This window comes from Lupinus angustifolius, chromosome LG03 (assembly GCF_001865875.1).
Source record: "Lupinus angustifolius cultivar Tanjil chromosome LG03, LupAngTanjil_v1.0, whole genome shotgun sequence".
NCBI classification, from domain to species: Eukaryota; Viridiplantae; Streptophyta; class Magnoliopsida; order Fabales; family Fabaceae; genus Lupinus; species Lupinus angustifolius.
The window spans coordinates 21,229,911-21,256,385 of NC_032011.1; the positions used below are offsets into that span (position 1 = coordinate 21,229,911).

The 26,475-nt window shown below is 32.5% G+C and overlaps 1 protein-coding gene and 1 long non-coding RNA gene across 2 annotated transcripts; one reads left to right on the top strand and one right to left on the bottom strand.

The window, feature by feature from the left end:
• On the bottom strand, positions 557 to 21,876 carry LOC109342427 (extensin-like). The gene is made up of 3 exons (XM_019580412.1): positions 21,740 to 21,876; positions 1,021 to 1,040; positions 557 to 906 (listed from the first exon to the last, which is right to left on the bottom strand). Exons 1-3 carry the CDS (start codon positions 21,847 to 21,849, stop codon positions 557 to 559), a joined length of 480 nt encoding a protein of 159 aa, XP_019435957.1. The 5' UTR covers positions 21,850 to 21,876.
• On the top strand, positions 24,147 to 26,168 carry LOC109342608. Its single transcript, XR_002107106.1, has 5 exons — positions 24,147 to 24,233; positions 24,372 to 24,418; positions 25,222 to 25,304; positions 25,723 to 25,815; positions 26,045 to 26,168. It is a non-coding gene; the product is annotated as an uncharacterized LOC109342608 (long non-coding RNA).

Sequence of the window (26,475 nt, forward strand, 5' to 3'; positions counted from 1 at the left end):
CACTTAGAATTTCTGGATCTTTAAATCTCTGCACTTATTAGGGGCCAGATGAAGATAGGTGAATGTTACTGTGAGAATGAGACCCTTTATTTTTTTATGTTTTTATTTTTTTGGAAGGTTTCAATTTCACTTAGAATTTCTGGATCTTCAAATCTATGCACCTATTAGGGGCCAGATAAAGATGAAGATACGTGAATGTTACTGTTTCTTTCTGAAGAATGAGACCCTTTATTTTTTATGTTTTTATTTTTTGTTTTTTTAAATATTAAATAATTATAATTTTAAATCTAAACTATCTATTTTTTTTTATGATACGTGCTATCATCCTAAGCTCCACTGGCGTATCCCGTAATGGAGAGGAGCACACATTCCTATTTTAGATTGACACTACATGCACAGACACCGTATCACAACGTTGATTTTCAAGACTTTAGCAACGTTAAGTGCAGATAGAATATAATTAATTTTGAAATTAAGTATTTATTATATTTATGTTATAATCTAGATTGTATTTGTATGAAGAAGCTTATCATAGAGAGTAGTACTAGGTTGTTATTTAATGGTGTTGAGGAGGGGGAGGTGAAGGAGGTTCTGGGATGGGAGGCTCCGGTAGTGGCCGCCGTCGGCCAGGGCCGTACCTAGGGGCTGGCATGGGCACCGGAGGTGGCGGTGGTTTGCGCCGCGTAATATGCATCTTAGGTTGTGGACGAGAGTGGTGATAAACTGGGTGAGATTGTGGATAAACATGCAATGATGGAAGAGATTTATAATAGTTAAGAGCCTTTGGTAGGTAAAATTGAGCTGGTGGAGGAGGTGATAGATACTTGTATGGTTTCTTAGGTGGTGGCGGTGGAGGTGATGCATAATGGTATGGTGCCTTTGGTGGTGGTGGTGGTGGTGGTGGTGGTGATGGGTAAATATACGCCGTAGCCTTCTTAGGTGGTGGTGGTGGAGGGTAGTGATAGGCAGGAGGTGGTGAGTGCACCGGTGGTAGTGGTGGTGGTGAGAGGTAATGGTAAGGTGGAGACACCGGAGGGTAATTCTTGAGTGGTGGAGGTGATGAATAGATATATCTATTTGCCAATACTAGAGTTAGAGTAAGGAAAGCCATTAGTGACCCCATTTTTCTCACAACTCACTACAAAGTGTGTTCTATTTATGCTTTTAGGGAAGCTAAGTGATGCCCATTATATAGTTTCTTTCTTTACAGCAATCAACACATTATCTTGCCAATTTTACTTTCAACCATGCATATTTTACCTTTCACAAAAAAGGAATGAATCTATTAAATTGGAGTATGCTTAAACTTTGAAGCAATCTTATTAATACTTATCATCAAACTGGTGAGACTACTGGTAAAGTAGTATACTGGTTCAACTGGTGATTTACTAATTAAATCATATACCAATGAATATATATATATATAAGGAGATTCGTTTACACCCAAGGTAAATTACACTAGTTACACGCAATCTCAATTATTTATTTTCTTAAATCAAACGGACCATAAGTGATGAGAGAGAAAAAAAGAAATCTTAACTAACTTTTAAGTTTCACCTCTTTGGTTCGATGGATTTAAAAAAATGAATGAGATTGACTGTAACTAGTGTAACTTAACTTGGATGTAAACGGTTCCCTCATATATATATATATATATATATATATATATTATTCTAACATTAATGTTAAAAAATCAATAAAGAAGATGATAACTAGTTTTATTTAGAGTGTAATATCTATACGCTATCATGTAAATATTTATACAATGTGAGTATATCATCCACCGTACCATTCATTTGTATTACTTTTTCTAACTAGTCAAATTAGTGCCTACATCTTTTTTCTCTTTTATTTATACCACTTGTTTAAAATGTATATGGTAGACCATATTTTAGATGTATAAAAAATATAGTAGTTGTGTGTTTGATCCTCCATACCAATATTTTGATAAAAATAAATCATTTTTATAAAATAATTTTAAATGAAATTGGCCCGTATGACCGATAATGTTCAATTGAAAATGGGTTGGTATGACCAGTTTTGACCTGTATAATTGTTGTATCCAGTGTTATAAAACTTGACTCGAACCGACCAGTTCGACCGGTTCAACCATGAACCAGACATCTAACTGGCCTGAGTCTCCCATCTAACTGGTTTTGCATCAAAACCAGGTTCACTCAGTTAGTTTAAACCTAAAACTGATGACTTGGATGGTCCGACCGGTGGAGTCAATCAAAAAAATATTTTTTTTAAAAATACAACCAAATTAATGTCATTTTCAGTGAAAATCAAGTACTTTTAACTTATTTGTACTCATGTTTGTTATTTGTTAATATATGTTATTGCAAAATATTCGTTATTTAATTAAATTTTAAATTTATTGTACATTTTTGTTATAGTTAAAGCATTGTTTATATGTTGTTTGATGATATTTTCAACTTGTTTTTGTCATTTTATAGAAGTAAAATCGTCTTTGTTGGTTGTTTAATGAGGTATGCTAATGTTTTTAGAATTTCAGTATACAATTATTAAATATTGTTATGTATTATTATAAATTTTTTAGAATTTTTAATATAAATCAAGTTAATCGGTCCAACCATTGACCTACTAATTGGACCAATAACTCATTGACTCAGTACCCTGATTAAAAATACATTAAACGTTGTGTTTAAGAACATAATTGGTTTTGCAGGTTTAAATAAATAATTATTCTTTTAAATTTTAGAGTTTGGGAATAATTCCGTTATTATTGTATATCCTAAATTTTTTATTTCATATGATGTATCATTAAATTGATGATATCTATTCTCCATTACATAGAAAATATGTTGAGAGGATTTAGTCTCCTCGGTATAAAAACGACATAGGTTATCAAGATGGGAGAGAGTAATCCCTCTTCTAAGCAAAACATACATGGTTGATATCATGTCTTGAAATAGACATCAAGCAAAAGTGGTGACATTTAATAAGGCTTTGAATTTCGAAGGAGGTAAGAAATTGAGGTGTAAAAGTATATTGTTCTCGTTTTTTTAACCAACTCCAAGTAGTTTTTGAACGTGGGCAATTTAACTTTGTAAGTTGCAAGCCCGAATAATTTAAATTATTATCAAACAGAAAAACATATTTGTTAAATCACTAAATATTTCCTAATCAGCTGTCGTTTCTACTATTAATATGTTTTGTTTTGTCGGGAAATAGATAGTTTACAAAAAGACTTTTTGTTTGAAGTTATTTTTACAATGCAAGTTCTCTATTCAGGTTTTCGAAAATGTAGCTATAAGAAGACTTGTTTTACAAATCCTCTCCATTAATGAAGAGACAAATAATTATTTTTAGTCATATTTTTTAAGACAAAAATGTAATTTCATGGTAAATAAATAAATAAAAGTATTATTATATGTAATATTTTGTATGTTATTATGTGATATTTGTCTTTTTATTAATGTAAAGAGAATCCTTACTCCATCTGATAGGCCTGTTTCTCCTATTCTTATCTGTATTTAGATCTAGTCAATTTATATTTAGTTTTGAGGAGACTATAGACTACGTTTTTGTCCCACTGTTTGCACGTTCTAGGAAATTTCTAGGTAAGTAAATAGATTATTTTTCACATATTAAAAGTCAACCAAAAAATCTTTACTATTTTGCATGGCATTTATTTAGCTGCCATAGTCCTTTTTCCCATAAAGAAATGAGTTAGTATTTTGATAAAGATTGTGACATGTGACAAAAATACTTTTTAACAACTATGATTTGAGAATAGAGATATTTTATGCTACTATTTCTCTATCTCTCTATAGCTAGACAATAAAATTATGTTAATAAACTTTTTTATCATCTAACAAAAAACAATAACTACTATTTCTTACCATGAATTTATTAGTTTGATATAGAGATGGAGAAATGTGGCATAAGATATTTCCATGCATGATTTGATGTTATTTTTTAATAAAAATATTTAAAAAATTTCTTTCTACTCATATTTCAGTAATAAAGAGTAGTACGAGAGAGTATCAGATCAGAGTTGAACCCATAGCTCCCTATTTAATGTCACCTACCAAAAACATTTCCTAACTTCCAACTCCCTTCGGTTTTGGACTCAGGCTCCATATTGAGACACATTCAACTTCTTCAGTTGGACCTGGCTGTATTTCTACTTTGACTCTTTGCATTTCATCTCTCTTTGATTAGTCCAAAGAAAGTGACTAGAAAAGACTTAGACAATGATATAGTAGGATCATGTGCAAAGAATTACACTTTATCTCCAACTAATGAAATATACCAATAATTCTGCCTTTAAGGTTTAAAGACTAAAATGTGATTTATAATAAGATGCAATTACCTCGCGTGATGTATTCCTTGCTTCAATAAGCAGGATATATTGGAGAGAAATATGCGTGAGGTATAATATATTCAAGGAATATTAATATATGAAACTATATGTATGAGATTTATTTGGAAAAATACAACTTACATAAACGTAACATGTCACATGATCATGTGGTGCTTCCTTGAAATAGAAGAGAAATGGTGCGAGCTGTAACACCCCAATTTGAACATAGTAAGATATATAATTTCAAGGTATAATTTACTAGATGATATTCAAAATAAAAGAAATTTGTCAAAGAGGTTTTATGATTATTCTTAATTCTCATAAAATGTGTAGTAAGTAAACTCCCTAAGTATATTAAACCATTGTCTCCCAAGATAATATTAGATATTGTCTTTTCCAATAAAATCAACATCATGTTAAAATACTAAGAAAGTGTAGATGTATCACCAAGTAATCCTACCAGAGTATAAGAGTACTAATACAATTAAACAAAATAAAGCTAAAGGCCTTCAAGAGTCATAGGTAAACTACACTACTTTAAATCTTCAATAAGCTACTCAGCTGCTCCACCTACAATTCATTCATACATACAAACAAACAAACAACATAGAGGGAGTAAGACATTAAATCATGCAAAAGCGACGACGTGGATTTATAAAGAATCATAACATTAGAGCAACACAGACAATTGCAATGCCATAATTAGAGAATATACACAATAATTATTATCTCTACTCATAACAAATATGCACAATGATGAATGATGTTAGTGTATTAGTCATTGAAATATATACACCACAATTAAATAATCTCTCATGTTATGCTCATGCAATTCCACCAACCAATCACCATCAATTGCCCGAAGGCCAAGACCCTAGTGGGAAAGCAACCGGGAGTACAGATATCCTTAACAACGACAAGTAACAATATCAATTGTTTTCCAATTACCTCTATCAGAGGTGCTTACGTGGTAAGCCCAGTCCGTTTCAGGATTCCTCTCTACCGATCATGAAATGCGCAAGGGGTGTCAGAAACTACTTAGTTTGCATGTAAGACTATCCTGGTCATACGGTTTATAAGACCGGACCCTCACTGGATCATCCCACCTAAGTAATCCCTCAAGGCTTCTTGACGAGTCACCGTCATTGCCGCCCCTATCCAATTCCCAATGATATTGCTATCATCGTATCTTTCCATTTTCTCCAACTCCAACTAAAAATGCGATGATGTATGCGCACTGCTCAAAGTTAGTCCACTAAGTCTTTTTATCAATATTATCTCAATTTCAATTTCCAATAACATCATCTAAGTTAGTGGTCTCAGCCCCAATATAATTTTTATCATACAAATATCCTCAGAATGAGCTCAAGACATAACTTGGTGATCAAAATACATGGGTAATGTCCCAAGGTCACTATACTTTCAAGTGTGTGGATAGTCATAGTCTCTCAAGTATCTGCAAATAATTCTCATTCACATATGAATTTAATCATGATCACTATCACCATGATAAGTCAAGCATAGATATTCAATACCAATTATAATAGTCTAATAATAGTATAAAATCATATCAGTAAGTCATCAATATCAAACATATAATCATTCAATCAAGACACAATATTTTAATATTCGTAACTAAAATGACTAAATGAGAAAGTCCATAACAATCACGACAATTGACTCCTCATTAATCATTTTAGTCTAAGGATCCTCCAACTAGTGAGTATCATTGGAGACCCCAATGCTAGATTCTAATACCATTATGTCTAATGCTTGTCCCTCACCTGGGGTTACGCAAGCTCCTTGTCCAGTAAATAAACTAGTTCTCTTGTTGCTTCCTTCCAACTTTAGAATCTTCTCTTATACACAGGCCAACAACAAATAAGACAACAAATGAAATTATATTCTACATCTACAACTAGCAAACAATTTAATATAGACTAATAATTTATATTTGATAACAATCACTTAATTCAAGTAAGTTTATAATTACATGTTCTTACTGTCATTAAGTTAAAAATGTTAACTAAGTCCCTTAAATGCATGACACTGCCGGTGAAGAAAATTGTGAAAAAGGGATGTTAATTATCTTACTAACTCATTTCACTTAAGCATAAGATGGGATGACATAAAAGGAAAGGGGTTGTAATGAAAAAGGATTGATATTAAAGAGCCCAAAAATATAATAATGAGTGACATTAACAAAACTCACCCCTGAAAGTTATGGATACGTATGATCTTAATTTATGATACAAATTTCCTTAAGAGCCACGCTGGTTTACTAACAGGGAGAAGTTCAAGATTTTTCAATCTTATATAATGATTTGGTAAATTGCTAATACCCACTGTTTTGTAAAGAATGAAATGAATAAAATTTGGATTGGAAACATCAAAGTTCATATTTATACTAGGATTGTGTGATTAAACAAGAGACACACTTGAAATTTGTAAAGCTTTACAAAATGAGGGCCTCCCAAATTACGGTTACTTTTCAAGGATGGAAAGTGAATTTTCTATAACTTTAAGTCACAGTGAAAACACATCAACACAGTATAGAAATCTTATATTTTGGTTTGTTAGGGAACACAAGAGAGAACTTACCAATTTTCTTCCTTCTATCTACTGCCGTAACCAAGACTTGCAGGAGTGGGCAATCAGTTTTTTTCTCTTTCTTTTCTGATTGCTTTTAGGTCTTAAATGTATAGTTACAAATTAGGTTAAAATACAATTTAAAATAATACCTAATGTTATTTTTATCCCACTAATAAATATTCAGTTTTATCCCTAAATTACTAAAAATAGCTAATATAATTCATGAAGAATTACCACTTAGTATATCCAAAAATCTTAGAGATATAATTATGATAAAGATTAACCAAATAATTAGGGATTGACTATTTACAAATATATCTATTTGCAAATTAGTTGGAAAAATATTTGTAATTGTGGTGTTACACGAGCGATTAAAAACATTTCATGGATGAGTGTCATATTTGTCCTCAAATGACAATTAATGAGTATAATTGTGTATATGTACACCAATGTTACAAAATTTGGTTTGGACCGGCCAGTCTGACGGATTCAACTGTGAATAAGACATCTAATTGGTCTGAGCCTCTTAACTAACTACTTTTGCATCAAAAATGGATTGACTCGGTCGGTTTAAGCTTAAAATCGGTGACTTGGATGGTTGGACCGACCAAGTCAATCAAAAATTATTTTTAAAAAATAAAGAAAATGATTTCAGTTTGAGATGGAAAAAATCAAATACTTTTAACTTATTTGTAGTTATGTTTGATATTTGTTAGTTTATGTTATAGCAAAAAAAATTGTTTTTAATTAAATTTTAAACTTATTGTGCACTTTTGTTCCAATTAAAACATAGCGAATATGTTGATTGACGATGTTATCAACTTATTTGTGACATTTTATAGTAGTGAAATCTTCTTTTTGGTTATTTAATTAAGTATCATAAAAAAAATTAAATTTGGAGTATAGAGATATTAAACAATGATAGCTAATATTATGATTTTTAGAATTTTTAATTTAAACCAAGTCAATCGGTCCGACCATTGACCCATTAGTCTAACTAGTGACTCAGTACTCTGACCGAGTCATTGACCGGTCCGAGTTTAATAACATTGCTATACACATTTACATTGTTTCCAATTACAATTATAAAACATGCATGAATCTAGTTATTATATTTAGAACCACTATTGTTGGAATGGATTGGGCGATTTGACCAATCCGATCGAAGCCTAGTATATGTAACGACTTTGTTTCACCTAGAAAGTCGGATAGTCCTTCAAACTGTTTTGCGTTGCTCAAAATCTGTTTGAATTGGGATAACATGGATTATTAGACCGCATAGTTTATATACATAAAAGAAGAGGTTAAAAAGTGAAAAATGCAAAAGGCAGAGGTGGAGAGCCACATACTAGAACCAAAAACCCTAAGAGGTAAGACAGATCATTTCCAAGTGCCTTGTTGTCTTCCTAAGCATCTCACCATCGTCCCAAGCATCACACAATTGTTGCATATCTTCGTCATCCCTCATAGAGTATGGAATCCTTCTTTGTGGTCTATGTGTCTTGTAAACTTGTATATATGTGATTCGCCTCTTTCATATTTATGTTTTAACTTCTTTACTTGTAAGAAGTGATGATCTCCATATTGATCCAAGGTCTTCACAATGGTAATAAGGGTGAATTTGCATTTGATCAAGTGTTTTAGTGAGTAGAGAATGATCATAATGTGATTTATGAAAATCATGAGTGATCGGGACTTTAGTTAATTTATCATGTTATTGTCTACTAGCATGTTTTAGGCCATAAATGGATTTATGAAGTTTGCATACCAAGGATGGATTTGAGACATGAAGGCAAAAAGGGATTTTCATGTAAACATCTTCATTGAGGTCACCATGGAGAAAAGCTATATTAACATCTAATTGGTGAAGAAACCAATTGTGAATGGATGCCAAGGACAAAAGAACTCTAATGATTGTCATTTATACAACAGGTTTTATTGTTTTGAAGGCTAGAAAGTTCATATTTGATGGCTTGTTGCCATGATTCATGGAGAATGGCTTCTTGATAAGAGTTAGGAGTAAGGATGGATGAGATGACCAAGGAATAGTGTTTGTGAGCATGTGATAGGAATCATAAGAGATGAAATTGGATATGGGATATTTGATTTGAGAAGAAGGTTTAGTCATACAACCTATTATCAAGGTGCGGTGATAATCTTGGAGATAAGAAGGTGTGTGAACACCCAATTTTGTCCGGACCAAAATACTTTTAAATAAATTGACAAACAAAAATAAAATAAGTGTTTATGAGTATTTTCTATCTAAAAAGGGCATTTTTAGGTGATCCAAAATAAAAATAATTTAAATTCGAATTTTTTAATTTATGATTTTTATTAAATTCGAATTTCAATCTCAAAATATTTTAATGATAAAGATCAAGTTTTGAATTTGAATTAAAACTAATAAAAAATTGATTTATGTAAAGAGGAATAATTTCCCATAACTCTCACCAATGATTTAATGAGAGGATTATCTTATATTTTGCAGATGTGCCATCTATTTTGCTATAAATAGAGACCACATTCACACACCAAAGGGACACCAAAAACATCAATTTAGAAAACCTATGAAAATAAGGCATTTAAAGAGTGAGAAATATATATCATAGTGAGTAAAAATGCATTCAAAAAATTCAGCAAGAGTTACACATTTGAGTGAAAAAATGTTAAGAAAAATAGTATATTGTTAACACAATATACCCAAAATCATCCATACACAAAAAGCAACAAGAAGTATTTAAAACAATAGTCCAGAAAAAAAATCCAAGAAATGCTGCATTATTTTCCAAACTCTTGTTTATAATTTCTAATTTGCCTCCCAAAGTCAAGTGCAAGGGATCCGAAAGAAAAGCAATGTTTTTTCCCATAAATTCTCACGTAGGTAAGTTTTTTTCCCATAAATTCTCACGTAGGTAAGTTTTTTTCTACATTTGTTTATTTCTTAATTATTAATAATATTTAATAGTATAGTAGTAATGAGTATTAATTAAATAGTAATGTCACTATCAATTGTGATTGATTAGTGGTATATAACATATAATTAGTAAAATATAATTAGCATACATAATATAACTCTCTTTTTAATATAAAATAAAAATTAATATTCTTTAATGTATTCTTTTTTCAAACGGATCAAGTACATTCCTAATACCTACCAATGCATTTTATTATGTAATAATCCTAATTGTTAAAGCAAACTTAATAGATTAATATAAAATATATTTTTTTTAAATTCATTGATCAATAAAAATAAACTACTTGTATGCATAAGAGTAGTCATGGTTGATTAGTGCCGTGTAACTACGTAATGTTTATATCATATAATAAAGATATCTATAATAAACATTTCATCTATTAAACGTATAAAAATAATTTCGTTAAAAAAATAAACATATTTTAAAGAGGATTCAATAACGAGGTTATGACTCGTGTCACATATTTCTTTCCCTTCGAGCCGAGACGTGGTTATGATCATTAGTACTGCCTCTATGATTTATTGAAGCGGGGAGAGGGTAAGTGACCTATGCCGACTCTTTGTCCATTAATCCACCTTCGATCAATTTAAATAATTTATAAAATTTTAATCAAATCAAACAAATCAATGCAAACATTTTCAAAACTAGAATTACGTAGTCTTGATTTTCCTATTGCACATAGGGATACGTAGGAGCAAGATCAACTCTTGTCAGACACAAAAATAAAAAATAAAATTTTTGTTGAAGTAATTTAATTTTAATAAATTAAGGGTATTTAATTCATGCAATTAGTTAGGGTACCGTTTGATTGCGGGAAAACGGGGTGTTAATACCTTCCCCAATTATTTGACCACGTGTATTTGATTTTCCTACCATTCTAGTTCTCTACCTCTGCCTTCCAAACCTTGAACTTGGCAAAGACTTCTGACTTATGCTTCATAAAATATACTCAGACCTTGCGAGAAAAGTCATCGACGAAAGTAAAAAAATACCTAGAACCTCCTAGGGGTGGTTCTTGAGTGGATCCCCATACATCAGTGTGGACATAGTTTAGAATGTCTAGAGTCCTATGTTGATTAGCCTTGAAACTAACTCGTGTCTGTTTCCCAAGCACACAATACTTGCACAAATCTAGCTTGCATTTGCTGACTCCCCTCAAAAGTCCTTTTTTGCATTATTCTGTCATGCCACACACATTCATATGTCCCAAACGCATGTGCCATAATTTTGTAGCACCATGGTCTGAATCTATTGAGATCTCTTCAACCACACCAATAATTGTTCTCCCTAACAACTTGTAAGAGTTCCCTGTAGCCCTTTTACCCTTCATCATAGTCAGATCACATTTGCATACTCGAAGAATATCACTATCTTCATCAGCTCTATAACTAAATCCTTTGGTCTGCAATGTCCCCAAAGAAATCAAATTCTTCTTCAAATCTGGTATGTGCCTAACCTCACATAACATCTTCACTACAACATCATCCATCACAATTATGATTTCTCCCATACCAATAATTCCACATGCTTTATTATTTCGAGATACACGAAACTAAAATTGCATGCCCTATATATAGTGAACCATTCTCTATTTGGCGTCATATGGTGGGAACAACCAGTATCAAGTATCTACTCATCTGTACTATGATTTGATGATACAGATAGTAGATTAACTTCACTGTTGTAACCAGAGTCATCTTTTTGTGCAACATTTTCATATGTAGATACTCCATCTTTCCCCACCGGCTTGCTAGGGGACAATCCTTTTTGTAATGCTTAGTTTGTTTGCACTTATAGCACTCTACTAGTGTGCTGCTCCTAGAATTTGGTCTTTTCCCTTTGGCATGACCTCCTCTGTCTTGTCTCCTCCCATGCGCTTTGCTCCCTTTCACATACAGACCATCACCCTAAGACCTCTCCCCTACATTTTGTCTTCTTTGAGTGTGGGACAGAAGTGTAGATGTGATCTCATCTAGTTTGATTGAGTCTTTTCCATACGTCAATATTGTCACCAAGTGTTCATAAGAATTTGGCAAAGAACACAGTAATATAATTGCGTTATCCTCATCATCAACCTTCACATCAAGTTTATGCAAATCATTGATCACTTGATTAAAAGTGTTGAAATGTTGTTGCAAATCAGTACCATCCTGCATCTTTAGGCCATAGGGTCTTTATTTCAAATACAGCTTATTTGTTAGAGACTTTGACATAATTCGCTTCTCTAATGTCTCTCATACCTCTGTTGGTGATATCAAATACATAACATGATACATCACCTCATCTGATAGACAGAGCCGTATGGTTCATGTAGCCTTCTCCTTCAACTCTTCCCAATCCAGTTGATCCACACCTCTAGTTTATTCTCACACAGCACCTTTGATAGACCTTGTTAAGCCAACACATCCTTAACCCTCCTTTGCCATAATCCGAAATTACCAGTTCCATCGAACTTCCCCACCTCGAATTTGGCACCTGAGTTAAGAGCCATCTGATACTAATTGTTATGAACAAGCGACAATCAAATAGTAAAGAGTATAAAGACAAGAGAATAACACAAGAGATTTAGTAACGAGGTTCGGCCAATTGTGCCTACATCCCCGGGAGCGTTGAGCGGCTACCACTATATATTATTAGAGAATAAGGATTAGTACTTGACTTTTCTTCTCCTTGTTACATTAGGTTTACATAACATAAATATATAGCTCTTTATCCCAACCCTTTTACTCCAGACCAAGCCCATAACTTATATTGTTGTTATCTATATATATGAGTCATTGCACAACAAAAAGTTTGAAGAAGGAAAAAAGAGAAGGAATAAAGAATGAGAATCAAAGCTTTGTTACTTGAATAATACTTCTCATTATTATTATTTTGAAAGAAGAATACAATAATTTATATATATATATCAAAAGAAGAAAGACTTAATATGGAAAACCAGAAAACTAACGTAACCAACTCTCACCAAACTATTTGATACACACATCCCTTCCTGAAATTAAAAGGATATTGTTATGGTACACATCTGTTATCATCACGCTCCTTTGTGTCACTTCATATGCCAAGAGATATGATTGGTGAGAAAAATATTTAATAATTACAATTTTAACTTAAATAATTTTTTCAACCAAACAGATATGATAATACAGGAATGATATAAAAAGTAGAACAACATATGTGCTCTCATTCTATGTGTCCTCAAACACTTCCAATAATTGCAAGTACTATTTTAGATTCACGCCAGAGAAGCTAGGGCGCGTTTGGACATGGACACCATAGCACAACGTTGATTTATCAACAGTATTAAAGTGCAGATAGAACATAATAAATGTTGAAATTAATATATATATATATATATATATCATAAGAAGAGAGATCCGTTTACACTCAAATTAAATTATATTTGTTACACTCAATCTCACTTGTCCATTTTCTTAAATTCAACGAACCATATAGGTTAAACTTAAAGTTATTTAAGATTTTTTTTCTCTCATCACTTATTTCACTCACCCTTCTAGTACGTTGGATTTAGGAAAATGAATACCTAGTATAAACGAATCTCTCCTCATATTATAATGCTAATTGTATGAAGAAGCTTGCCATAGAGATTTGTACTATGTTGCTATTTAATGGTGTTGAGGAGGGGGAGTTGAAGCATATATGTAGGCATGGGAAGGTGGTGGAGAAGATGGGTATTTGTAACTAGGCATCCTTGGTGGTGTAGAGAATATTGCCCCACGGCCAGGTTTGATCCCTGGGGCACTAATGGGCACCGGGGGTGGCGGTGGTTTGCGACGCGTAATTTGCATCTTACTTTGTGGATGCACCAGTGGAGGATGTGCCATTGGTGGTGGTGGAGGATGTGCCTTTGGTGGTGGTGGTGAGGAGTGGTGGTAAGGTGGTGACACTGGAGGGTAATTCTTGGGTGGTGGAGGTATTGAATAGATATATCCATTGGCTGAGATTTGAAATGACAAGCTTAGAGGCACTATTGCTAATACAAGAGATAGAGTAAGGAAAGTCATTAGTAACCCCATTTTTCTCACAACTCCTACAAATTGTGTTCCATTTATACTTTTAGGAACCTAGTGATGCAGGTTATCTAAATTTTGTTATTATAGTTTGGGTCACTATCCTAATCAACATAGAATCAGACTCCTCTCTATTAATTAAGAGAAAAGTTACTGATTTTGCACTAGTTTTAAATAGATAAATATCACATCATTATATTTTAAAGGATAAAAATATCAAATCATATTACTTTTTTTATTTATTTTTAATGTATTTTTTCTCTATTAATGCAAAGTATCCTAACCCATTAACAAATTTACTTTGAACAATGCATATTTTACCTTTGGCAAGAAAGGAATTAATCTATTAAATTGGACTATGCTTAAACTTTAAAGAATTTATCTCAGTTAAATTATGACCTTACAAGAAGAGAAAATGCGTTGAGAGAATTTACTCTCTTGTTACAAAATTGTCATAGATTACCATTATGGTAAAAAGTAATGTATGTTCTAAGCAAGAGATTCATTGTTGGTATCATGTCTTGAAATAGACTCCAAGTGAAATTGGTGACCTTGAATAAGGCTTCGAATGAATTTCCAAAGGAGGTAAGAATTGAGGTGTAGAAATATAAATAGAGATTACTTATCCTATTTCTTGTATTTCAATTGTGTCTTGATCTAATTAAAGAGTAATTTATCTAATTAAAAGAAAAATTATAAGAATAGAAAATAATTTTTTTATATTATTTGATTGAATATGATTGGCTTAGAAAATGAGAACAATTTTTTTTTTGTACATGTGATCTTGTTCCTAAAAATATATTATTATGGTTTTTTTAACCAACCCCAAGTTGCTTATGAACGTGGGTAATTTAACTTTGTAAATTGCAAGCGATCTCCCGAATAAATTAAATTATTATCAAACAGAAAAACATTTTATTAAATCATTAAATACTTCCCAATCAGCTGTCGTTTCTCCTATTTACATGTTTTATTTTGTAGGGAAATTAGATAGTTTAGAACTTTAGATAAGAGAATAAAATATATTTTCATATAAAAGAAATAAATTATCCTTTTCAACTAAAATCATGATATACATATATCCTATTTAATTATTTTATATAACAAGAAGACTAAATCCTCTCAACAATTTATTTTTAATAAATACTTTGTTTGAAGTTACAAGTTCTCTATTCAGGTGTTTGAAAATATAGCTATAGGAAGACTTGTTCTAGGAGCCTGTTTCCAGAGGGGAGATCATCTACGTGATACATGACACTAAATTTATTTGAAGGGTTTAAATTTTCAACTACTTTTTAAATTAAATAATTTTAACTTTTAAAATTTAGTCATCCTCATATGATATAATCTCATTTTCTATTTCTCCTATTCACATCACTTATCTCTGTTTAGATCTAGTCAATCTATATTATATAGTTTCGAGGAGACTATAGACTAAGTTTTTGTCCACTGTTTGTACTTCTAAGAAATTTCTAGGTAAGTAAATAGCTTAGTTTTCACATATTAAAAGTCACATTAACAAGAATATTTTTTAAATATAATGCATAATCTACTACTACACAACTTTATACATTCTAAAAATATGTTTACATGGTTATTCCAACCAAAAAATCTTTCTATTATTTTGCATGACATTTCTGCAGCTGCCATAGTCCTTCTCCTATAAAGAAATGAGTAGACTATAACTCGCAGAGAGTCCAGTACTTTTAAGAGGATTACAATACCTCCCAAGAATATATTAACGGCTATGGTTTGATGTTATTTTTAATAAAAAATTTAAATTTTTTCTTTCTTCTCATATTCCAATACTAAACAATCCAATAATAGAAATTAGTTCGAGAGAAGTTGAACTCATAACTCCCTTTTCAATTCCACTGCATAAAAAATTCCCAACTTCCAACTCCTTTTGAGATAACATAATCAAATTATATAGATAAATAAAATAAAATAATTGCAGTTACATCATTCTCTACTTCCTCATTTTTCCACTTTCTTAACTCAACAACATTAAGGATGATGACTATTAAAAATATTCTTTCAACTTTTGGGTACAAAACTAATCTCTTTCGAAATACGTGGATGTTATTCCCAACAAATGTCATTCACAGGAATCAAACCCTTGACATTTTGGTCATCTTAAGGATCTAGTAGGGTCTTACATCACTAGACCAATGTTTTGTTGGTATAGAAAATGTCATTTGCATCATTATTTGACTAATTACATGATAATGCTCAGATACATTTGGCATCAGACTTTATTACAGTGGAAACTTAGAATTCATGACCAAAAACCTTAAAATCTAGACTAATATCATATTGCAAAACCTCATAGACTCAAGCTCCATAATGAAACACATTCAACTTCTTCAGTTGGACCTGGCTGTAATTCTACTTTGACTATTAGTATTTCTTCTATCTTTGATTAGTTCGAAGAAAGTGACTATAAAAGACTGAGACAATGATATAGAAGGATCATGTACAAAGAATTGCACTTTATCTCCAACTAATGAAATATGCCAATAATTCTGCCTTTAAAGACTAAAATGTGAATTATAATAAGTGCAATTACCACGCGTGATGTATTCCTTGCTTCATTAAGCAGGATATATTAGACAGAAATATGCATGACTTATAATAGATTCATGTAATATTAATATACAAAAACTTTATGTATGAGATTTATTTGGAAAAATACAACTTGCATAAAGACAACATGTCACATGATAATGTGGTGCTTCGTTGTAATAGGAGAGAAATGGTGGGAGAGATTAAAAAATTTCGATGGATGAGTGTCATATTTTTCCTCAAATGATAATTATTAATGAGTGTAGTTGTGTATATATATACCAATATTAGAAAACTCAGTTTGTGTTAAGTGTCAAAGTTACATTAATTCATAAGGTTAATTTAACATTTTGACTCTAAATACTTACTTTATGTAATCATAGTTGAGATTTTGATGATAAATTATATTAATCTCACTTTCCAAGCTTCTATATATGTTTCGGGCTAAGAAAATGTCAATTGGACAAACAATGGGCCAAAATTGGGCTGAGCATGCAAAGCTACGAATCATCCCACCTGCGCTCAGCGCAGGAGTTGAGCTTAGCGTAGAGGTGCTAAGCTTGGAAGAAGTCAGGGCAAGGGTTTGATGCAAAAGGAGGTGCGCTTAGCGCACCGTTATTGTGCTCAATACATAAGGAAAAACTAAGAAACATAAAAAGTGACCCAAGATGCCATTAAAAGAGATGTGTACCTAGGGAGTCAAAAACCGAAGTATTTACTTTGTATTTTTTTAGAATTGTTTCTTGTCTTTTTAGTTTGTAGATTTATATAGTTGGAAGTATGATGTAAAAGTTATGAAGTAGGAGTAGTGAGGATCCTTGATGTTCATGGAGAAATCAATTTCTCTACGAACTCAAATTTCGATTTCCATTTTTATCAGATTAAAAATACTTAATAAGATTGTTTCTTAGCTAGGATTGAATTTTTATATTCATTGATGTACTTTGAATTTCTATTTTATGAATGAAATAACTTGATTTTTATGAATTATTCTTGTAGAACTGTTAATGCTTATTAAGTGTTCGATGAAATGTCTGATTTGTTTAGAAAGGAACTGTGTGAAGAAATTTTGGTTTGATATTCCAAAGCATATAATTCATCATTTATGCATAAAACTAGATGTAGTTGCATGTTTAATTATCACAATGATTGCCTATACTCATATATTTGCTAGACATTGATTCATATTTTTATTGAAAACTCTCAAACTAATGGTATGTGTTGCTAGACATAGAGGCGTGCTTGATGGTTCATAGAATATAATTTTATCAATTTAGTTGCTAGACATAAATCTAATTTAGTAAAGTGTTAACATAGATCAAGATATTGACGGCTAACACGACTTATGGTGCGCAATAATCTCAACTCATATGCACAATTGTTGAAATAGAGGTTTGTGAGTCATAATGTTTGATCTTGTGTGTAAGGTTTTTGGATTTATTTCATGAATTGCTAAGTAGACTAAAGTATTAGTTCTTAGTGTATTTGAGGTTGAAGATTGTGTGAAATTATACTTATTTAATTACTTGATTGTTTACCAATTTACTGATATGAATATTGAGTCAATCCCACATTTAAATTTCAGCGCTTTTAATTATCAAAACTTTTCAAACAAACCGACAACAAATTGAAAATTAGCTTAAAGTAGTAATTTGATTTTGAAATGTCGAGTTAGGAAGTCCTTGTGGATACGACAACCCCTTACTCTTTTACTTGTTTGTGACACCATAGTTAGTATTTTTGCACCTAATTGCTCGATCACCAACTTGGATCGGTTGGTCCGACCGATTCAACTATGATCTAGACATATGGGGTGTAGAGATTTTAAATAATGTTAGTTGATATTATAATTTTTAGAATTTTTAATGTAAATCAAGTCAATCAGTCCAATTATCTATCCATCAGTCCAACTAGTGATGTTTGGATTGTATCAGGCGGTTTGATCAATCCGATTAAAGCTTGGTATATGTAATGACTTTGTTTCACCTAGAAACCTTGGTACATCTAACTGTTTTGGGATGCTCAAAATCTGCTTGAACTAGGACAACCTGGATTATTAGACCGTATAGTTCATATACATATAAGGAGAGGTTGAAAAGTGAAAATGCAAAAGGGAGAGGTGGAGAGTCGCATACTAGAAACAAAAACCTTGAGAGATAAGACATATCACTTCCAAGTCTCTTATCGTTGTCCCAAGCGCCACACTATTGTTGCAGATCGTCGTCGTCCCTAGTAGAGTATGTAATGCTTCTTTCTAGTATACGTGTCTTGTAATCTTGTATATATATGATTAGCCTCTTTGATTTTTATGTTTGAACCTCTTTACTTCCATTGGCAAGAAGTAACATCTCTCTTGCTTCATGACTTTCTTTCTTCATGATTTTTTCTTCTTTTGATTGGTTAACAGGATGATTTTCTTTATCACAGTTACTTCATTTTTTCTTCTTTTCAATATTTTCAATATTGTTTCTTCTTTTCAATGATTTAATTGATTCTGCTTATGATAATATTGATAAATTGTTATAATTTCATATATGTTGAGCCAACATGGGACCATTGTCATTTACAACAAGATGTGCAAGAAAATAAAATTATAAAATATTTGTATTGTTCTTCCTATTACAAAGGTGAAGGAATACATAAAATTAAATACCACCTTGCTGGAGATGTTGTACCATGTCTTTCAGTCCCTTTGATTTTAAGAATCAACTAAAAGAACACTTAAATCAAGTTAGTTGTAGTAGAAAAAGGGAAACTAATCAAATTCAAGGAGACTAATGTCTATATGAGAAAAATGTTATGCAACATGAATGAAATATAACTCCACCAATACCAACTAAAGCCAAGGGTAAGACAAATAGTATGAGTTTTCCTCCAAGAACAACTTAGGGAGCTCAACCCTCAATCGGAATGGGTTTTAACGGTAACGATATTATTCATAGGATTAGTATGACGGTTGCTCGATTCTTTTATGATTATTGCATTCAACTCAATTGTAAAAAATCAATTTACTATCAACCTATAATATATGCAATTGTCGCAATTAGTCTTGGTTATAGAAGTCCTAATTATTATGCAATTCGATCTAGGTTGTTGTATCCAATGAAGAAGGAGGTCAAATTATTAGGTGAGACATTTAGGAATTTTTGTAAAGAATCTGGTTGCACTATCTTGGTTGATGGTTGACAAGACCAACGAAATAGGTAGCTTATCATTTTTCTAATATATTCTGTTATCGAAATATTTTTTATGAGATATATTGATGCATCTGATGTCATTAAAGATGCTAAAATACTTTTAAATTTTTTTTATTGAGTTTATTGGAGTAACCAATATTGTGCACTTGGTTACCGATAATGTTTTAAATTATAAAGTCGTGGAAGGTATGTTAAATGAGAACTATTCATCTATTAATTGGTCTCCTTATGTTGCACATTTTTAAATTTTTGTTTTCGGAGACATTGAGAAAATGGACCATGTAAGTATCTTAGCTAAGAGCGCATATGATATAATGAAGTTTATGTACAAACATGGAATTTTGTTGGCATGTTTAAGGAAAAGGCAAGGATAGAAAGAAATCATACTTCCTTGGAAACTCGTTTTGGAACAACCTTCATTACACTAAAAAGAAGTCATGAACATAAACATAATTTAAAAGTTCGGTGACTAGTAAATATTTTATTGATTATAGATATTACAAGGTGTTGGTGCAGCGAAAGCAATTGTTGCGTAACGATGGTCACAAGTAATCAAATAAAGTGTATAAAATAAATAGAAGAGAAGAAACAAGAGAATTTGGTAATAGGGTTCGGCCAATTGTGTCTACGTCCCACGAGCACTGAGCGGCTACCAAGATATTATTAGAGAATAAGGATTACAAATCCTAGCACACTCATGGGCCCAACTACCCATGAGGTGTTTCTATTTGATGCTTATATCTAGTGCACATTACAACAAAGAACTTGAGTCCAATATATAACATTGATACTCCACTTTATTCTAATACTAGGCAATGTGTGACTTCATATAATAACATATTTCAAACATTCCCAACAATCTCCACCTTGATTGAAATACAAGAATATCTCGCTCCTTAGGAAATCAACATAAGAATCTTCACCTTAGAGAATATATGACCCCACCTTGCTCAATGCCTAATTCTCAAACATTCCTTGACGACATTACCAAGAGCCTAGCTCTCCAAACTTGTAATGCAGCTTCCCATACCGCCATCAAATGGAACACGTCGCCTAGCCACCTATTGCTAGGAAGTCTTTCGATATATGGAACCTCTACACAAAAGTTCACCAACAATCGTCATTTGCAATACTCAGTCAAACTAAACCTTGGAGCTTCCTTAGAAAGCCTCAACTACTACCACCATTGTCTACTCCGACAATCCTAGTTCAAAAGAACTATCATACTCCATCATAAAGAGTATACCCACAACACACACTTTATGTCAATGCTAACTAATATTTGTGTTACATCCTTACATACAAGTCAATGTCTATGTCACACCTCTGTATATCTACTAATGCTCGTACTACAACTTGCATCAAAGCCAATGTACATGTTACACCCTACATCAAAGTTAGTCAGCGCCTCTATGCTTTTGTGGATCTGCTAACAATTAACATTCTTCACTATGACGTCCTAGACAAGCCATTAGGATATTTCACTTCTCATCTCAAATGAGAACATTCTCTCAACATCTAGAGAGATATTGTCAACACATGTATCTAGGTCAAACTCAACACATGAGTCCCTATCTCCACCTTGATCCTAACTCGTTACATGAATTTCTGGAGTTCTAGATCAATATATATCGCCCTCACCACAGTTCTGTCGTATTTTCTTCTCCTTCAACTCATCTACACTATCTTTGGCAGTACGATGAACACACTTTGTCTAGCCATGGACATGAGTGGTAATAAACTAGGTGAGATTGTGGCTAAACATGCACTGATGGAAGAGATTTATAATAGTAAAGAGCATTTGGTACGTAAAATGGAGCTAGTGGAGGAGGTGATGGGTACTTGTATGGTTTCTTAGGTGGTGGTGGAGGGGATGCATAATGGTATGGTGCCTTTGGTGGTGGTGGGTAAATATACGTTGTAGCCTTCTTAGGTGGTGGTGGTGGCGGGTAGTGATAGGCAGGAGGTGGTGAGTGCACCGATGGTAGTGGTGGTGGTGGTGAAAGGTAGTGGTAAGGTGGAGACATCGGAGGGTAATTCTCGAGTGGTGGAGGTGATGAATAGAAATATCCATTGGCTAAGATTTGAAATTCCAAGCTTAGAGACAATATTGCCAATACTAGAGTTAGAGTAAGGAAAGCCATTAGTGACCCCATTTTTCTAACAACTCACTACAAAGTGTGTTCTATTTATGCTTTTAGGGAAGCTAAGTGATGCCCATTATTTACTTATGGTATGTTTGACATTTGTTAGTTTATGTTATAGTAAAAAATTTGCATTTAATTAAACTTTTAACTTATTGTGCACTTTTGTTCCAATTAAAACATAGTGAATATGTTGATTGACGACGTTATCAACTTATTTGTGATATTTTATAGTAGTGAAATCTTCTTTTTGGTTATTTAATTAGGTATCATAAAAAAAATTAAATTTGGAGTATAGAGATATTTAACAATGATAGCTAATATTATGATTTTTAGAATTTTTAATTGAAACCAAGTCAATCGGTCTGACCATTGACCCACTAGTCCAACTAGTGACTCATTGACTCAGTATTCTGACTGAGTCATTGACCGGTCCGAGTTTAATAACATTGTTATACATATTTACATTGTTTCCAATTACAATTGTAAAACATGTATGAATCTAATTATTATATTTAGAACCACTGATGTTTGGAATGGATTGGGTGGTTTGACCAATCAGATCGAAGCCTAGTATATGTAATGAATTTGTTTCACTTAGAAAGTCAGATAGTCCTTCAAAATGTTTTGCGTTGTTGAAAATCTATTTGAATTAGGATAACCTAGATTATTAGACCGCACAGTTCATATACATAAAAGAAGAGGTTAAAAAGTGAAAAATTCAAAAGGCAAAGGTGGAGAGCCACACACTAGAACCAAAAACCCTAAGAGGTAAGATAGATCATTTCCAAGTGCCTTGTTGTCGTCCCAAGCATCTCGCCGTCGTCCCAAGCATCACACCATTGTTGCATATCGTCGTCATCCCTCATAGAGTCTGGAATCCTTCTTTGAGTTATATGTGTCTTGTAATCTTATATATATGTGATTCGCCTCTTTCATATTTATGTTTTAACTTTTTTACTTGTAAGAAGTGGTGATCTCCATATTGATCCAAGGTCTTCACAATGGTAATAAGGGTGAATTTTCACTTGATCCAGTGTTTTAGTGAGCAGAGAATGATCAGAATGTGATTTATGAAAACCATGAGTGATCAGGACTTTAGTTAATTTATCATGCCATTGTCTACTAGCATCTTTTAGGCCATAAATGGATTTATGAAGTTTGCATATCAAGGATGGATTTGAGACATTAAGGCCAAAAGGGAGAAAATGCTCGCCCAAGCGAGGCTGGCTCGCCCGGGCTAGGGGTTGTTCGCCCAGGCGCCAAATTGGGCCTCATCTCCTGCCTCTCCCTCGTCCGGACGAGATGGTCCAGTTACCAGGACCATTTTCCTCGCCCTTTTGGGCTACCGGTTCGAAACTCTCCGTTGTTTTCGATCCCTATGCATTTCAATTTCTTGAGTGGTGTTCCTTCATGGATAATTACCATAATACTTGATATTTTAAGCTATCCTAAGCATACAACTTAAGAAAGTATCCGTACAAAATTCAAGCACGCAAATATTTGATTAAGTACGGGTTTTCTTAATACACAAATATAACTCCAAACTTTTGAGATAGTTTAGGAGATCCGAGTGTCATATTTGGACACCACTATGTCACGATGTATTCTCCCTCGCTTTAGGTTGTTGTGTGGTTGATTTCTTTTACGAGAAAGTGGGTTGATCATCCAACTTCGAAAGCTTCAAAACTAAACACACAAAAATAATTTAGTGATTTCGTGAATAAATTTTACTTGATAACCCTAAATTAAAACATAGTTTAACACTTTAATCCATTTCATGAACTCAAAGACTTTCATCCATCCGGTCTAAGATTCATTTTTTTAACCATCATTTATCATCGAAAGTCTTGTCACTACAACAAATTTGGTATTTAGTGGAGGTTTTTCTGTGGAGGTTATCCAAACCTCCTCAAATAAATCAAATGAGACGGACCTGACGATTAACTAGATATATAGTGGAGGTTTTTATTTAATTTAGGTAGGTTTTCAACCTCCACTATCAATTTGAAAATAATATATATCTTCATTACTTCACCCTTTTACTAAAAAAAACTATTTCTCTTCTCTATTTCTTCACCCCCAAACCCTACTTCTCCACTCCACCTCGTTCTCCTCCTTGTCTCCCTTTCGCTTCTCTGCGTCGCCGAGGTCTGTCTCCACTGTCGTTTCCGGAGGAAGAGCTTTTTGTGATTCGGAAGACGAAAGCAATCGTCTATGGTGGTGTGAGGAAGGGTGCTGTAACGATGAAGAAGAGAAGGGGCTATTGCATAGATACTTGGAAGATCAGTATTTTCTTGTTGGAGCGATCAAGATGAACATGAAAAAGAATATGATTCTAGAAGGATCGAAGATATTGAGAATCTAGGAAGTAATAGTAGGATTCTTCTGTTGAGGTGATGAATGGTTTTTTTTTTTGAAGTTGTATTATCACCTTATCTGATTTTAATGCTTAATTTTTTGTTTATGTTACATATTGATTATTGGTTGTATAATCCTTACCTTTAATGCGCTGATTATGCACAAAATGTCAGACTTTGCTTCCAATTGTGGAGAAAGAAGATGAGAGTGAGGAACTAAGGTGTGTGGCGGTTCAAATTATTAAAGAGCAAGTAATGCATGAACTTTCTGATGTGAATGCACTAATGGTTCTTAATGCATGAACTTTCAATTCTATTTTTACACTGAAATCCATCTATGAACAATTCTTGGCTTCTAATTTTATTTTGGTCTGGTTGTGTGAATGGCATCCATAATCTATTTTGGTCTGGTTGTAATAGCTCAAGCTTTATGGGAGAGAGAGGGGTCTATAATGACACCAATTGTGCCTTTTCTCTTTGTGACCAAGGGCGAGGACTGAACGAGTAATATTATGAACACCAATTGCAATAGTAGTCCATATTGACATTCATATAACAACTATAACTAAACTAGCGGCGTTAATTCGGAGTAGCTACTATAGGATGCAACTTAGTGTGGTCCCAGAGAATCATTTGCATCCATACATTAAAAAAGGGCGAGTTGGTGATGATCCAAATGCAGAGGAGATATTAGTAGAGTGTGAAAATGAGGACAATACTTTGAGTTATTTAAAATGTCATGTTCAGCTTCTAAGAATTTGAGAAAACATCATGCAGGATGATTCTGATTGCTGCATTTTCAGAAGGACAAAAGAATGTAATGCAATGGTTTATCTTTGATATGATATAATAGCTAGCGTCACTTGATTCATGCATCTGAATTTGTTGTTGGTGCTTTCTCTATTATCAAAATGATTTAAGATAAATCTATGCTTGTGTTTTTAACATTCTCTCTTGGTTGATGGCACATGACATTATTAAGTGCTTTGTGGAAGTTGATAAATTGGTCATAAAATTTTGATAGTGATCCTGACCAGCCTTCTCTTGGTTGATTATACAAAACTCACCGGCGGACAGAAAAAGTGGATAGAGTTGAGAGCCAAGATGGTAAGTTTATCACAACTTTTTTCTTCAGTACATAATTTATTTGAAGTTAACGTAGGATTCTTGTTTGGTTTCCATGGCATTCCCAGGGGATCAAGAAACAGAAAAGGCTTAGAAGTATCTTTTATCTATATATCAAATTGTTACACAAATAGTCAACAAGTCACATCATTTGTTTTGAAGTTAGAATTATTTTTTCTTGATGCACAGTTGTTGTTTTTTCTTTAGTTTAAAATTTTGAATTGTGACAATAAGACCTGAAACCATTTATTTAGCATGCCTTAATGTATATAAGTTAACCCAAAAACTGAGTAAAAAAAAGTAGTAAACTTCAGGCATTGGTTGTACGCACAGAATTTATAATTGTTTTTACCTTGTATGCTCATATTAATCTATGGTCTTTCCTTTCATTTTTTCCTAGGGAGCAAGTTTTGGAGATGTTATATAAATGACTGACATCTTTAAGGAGGGTATCATTAGAAGTTCTAGAAGGCTTGATGAGTTTTTGAATCAGGTATACAATTGTCCACCCCTGTAGCTATAATAACCACATGATTTCAATTCTGATGGTTGGATTTTTTGAAACTTGCAAAGAAACTCTTCTATTTACTTTAATGTATTACTAAAGTGTGCATAATCATAAGACATGCAATATTATATGAACCAAATGTATATAATGATGTAGTAATTATCAATGCTTCTTTTTATTGTTCCAACTAAATGTTTTCATTTTATTATTTCAGGAAAATGAAGATGCAAGTATGTCTAATACACATTTGGATGCAAGAGGATCATCTGGAGCCATCAACAATTAGGATTTTTGTTATGTATTTTATTTTTAAATTATCAAATGAGACTACTTTTAGTTTTTTGAGATTTTATTGTGTATTTAGATTTATAATGAATGATGAAAATTTTAACTCTTTAAAATATGTTATGCTACCTTGCTAATTTGAAATAAAATTTTATTATTTTTAAGAATATTTGTATTTAGTATTGTATATTTAAATAATAATTATAAATTAATGAGATTAAAGTTGTGCAAATTATTAAATTAAATTGAGGTTGAAATCCTCTAGTTACCTCTTTAAGGAGGTCTCTATATGTTATTTCGAGTTGTGGATGTTGAAAATATCCACATCTAACATTCTCAAATAGTGGAAGTTTAAAGCCT

Coding starts and splice junctions, on each gene's coding strand:
- LOC109342427 (XM_019580412.1), bottom strand. CDS start 21,849: ATGGGGTCACTAATGGCTTTCCTTACTCTAACTCTAGTATTGGCAATA. Junction 1,041..21,739: donor TTCTATTCATCACCTCCACC/ACTCGAGAATTA, acceptor ACCACTCAAGAA/TTACCCTCCGGTGTCTCCAC. Junction 907..1,020: donor TTACCCTCCGGTGTCTCCAC/CTTACCATTACC, acceptor TTTACCCATCAC/CACCACCACCACCACCACCA.